The sequence below is a fragment of the Eimeria mitis genome, genomic scaffold (assembly GCF_000499745.2).
Source record: "Eimeria mitis Houghton genomic scaffold, Emh_scaff1235, whole genome shotgun sequence".
Lineage (NCBI taxonomy): Eukaryota > Apicomplexa > Conoidasida > Eucoccidiorida > Eimeriidae > Eimeria > Eimeria mitis.
The window spans coordinates 5,288-5,924 of NW_013568364.1; the positions used below are offsets into that span (position 1 = coordinate 5,288).

The window sequence follows — 637 nt, forward strand, 5'->3', positions numbered from 1 at the left end:
TTGCTGCTGTTGCTATTGCTGCTGCTGCTGCTATTGCTGCTGCTGCTGGTGCTCTTCCTCTTCCTTCTGCTGCTACTACTTCTACTATTACTGCTGCTTCTGCTGCAGCTGGTTCTGATGCTGCTGCTGCTGTTGCTGCTGCTGCTGCTTCTGCTGCTGCTGCTGCGCCTCCTCCTCACCCTACTAATACTCCTCCTTCTGCTGCTTCTGTTGCTCCTGCTGCGGTTGCTGTTGCTGCTGCTGCTGCTGCTGCTTCTGCTTCTGCTGCTGCTGTTTCTGCTGCTGCTACTAATACTCCGCTCCCTCCTTCTACTGTTGCTGCTGCTGCTGCTGCTGCTGCTTCTGCTGCTTCTGCTGCTGCTTCTCCTGCTACACTTCCTCATTCTACTGCTGCTACTGCTGCTGCTGCTGCTGCTGTTGCTGCTGCTGCTGCTGCTGCTGCTGCTGCTGCTGCTGCTGCTGCTGCTGCTGCTGCTGCTGCTGCTGCTGCAGGATGGCTCGCAACGCAGCAATGCCTGCTCATGGTTTGCGGTCTTTAATATATAGAGAAGGAGACTGGGCTGCTCTAGCAGCAGCAGCAGAATATTATTATTATTTAGGTTTATTGATGGAAAGACAAGAAAAATATAAATATGCA

General features: G+C 52.9%; 1 protein-coding gene across 1 annotated transcript in view; it reads right to left on the reverse strand.

Moving 5' to 3' along the window:
- The window catches only part of EMH_0032520 (uncharacterized protein), a gene marked incomplete at both ends in the record, with an annotated part of 4,486 nt that extends 4,103 nt beyond the window's left edge, over window positions 1-383 (reverse strand). Inside the window, one exon of the mRNA XM_013494644.1 lies at window positions 180-383. Coding sequence (XP_013350098.1) covers window positions 180-383 — 204 coding nt within the window. The remainder of the gene's footprint in view (window positions 1-179) is intronic.
- Window positions 384-637: the final 254 nt, after the last annotated feature.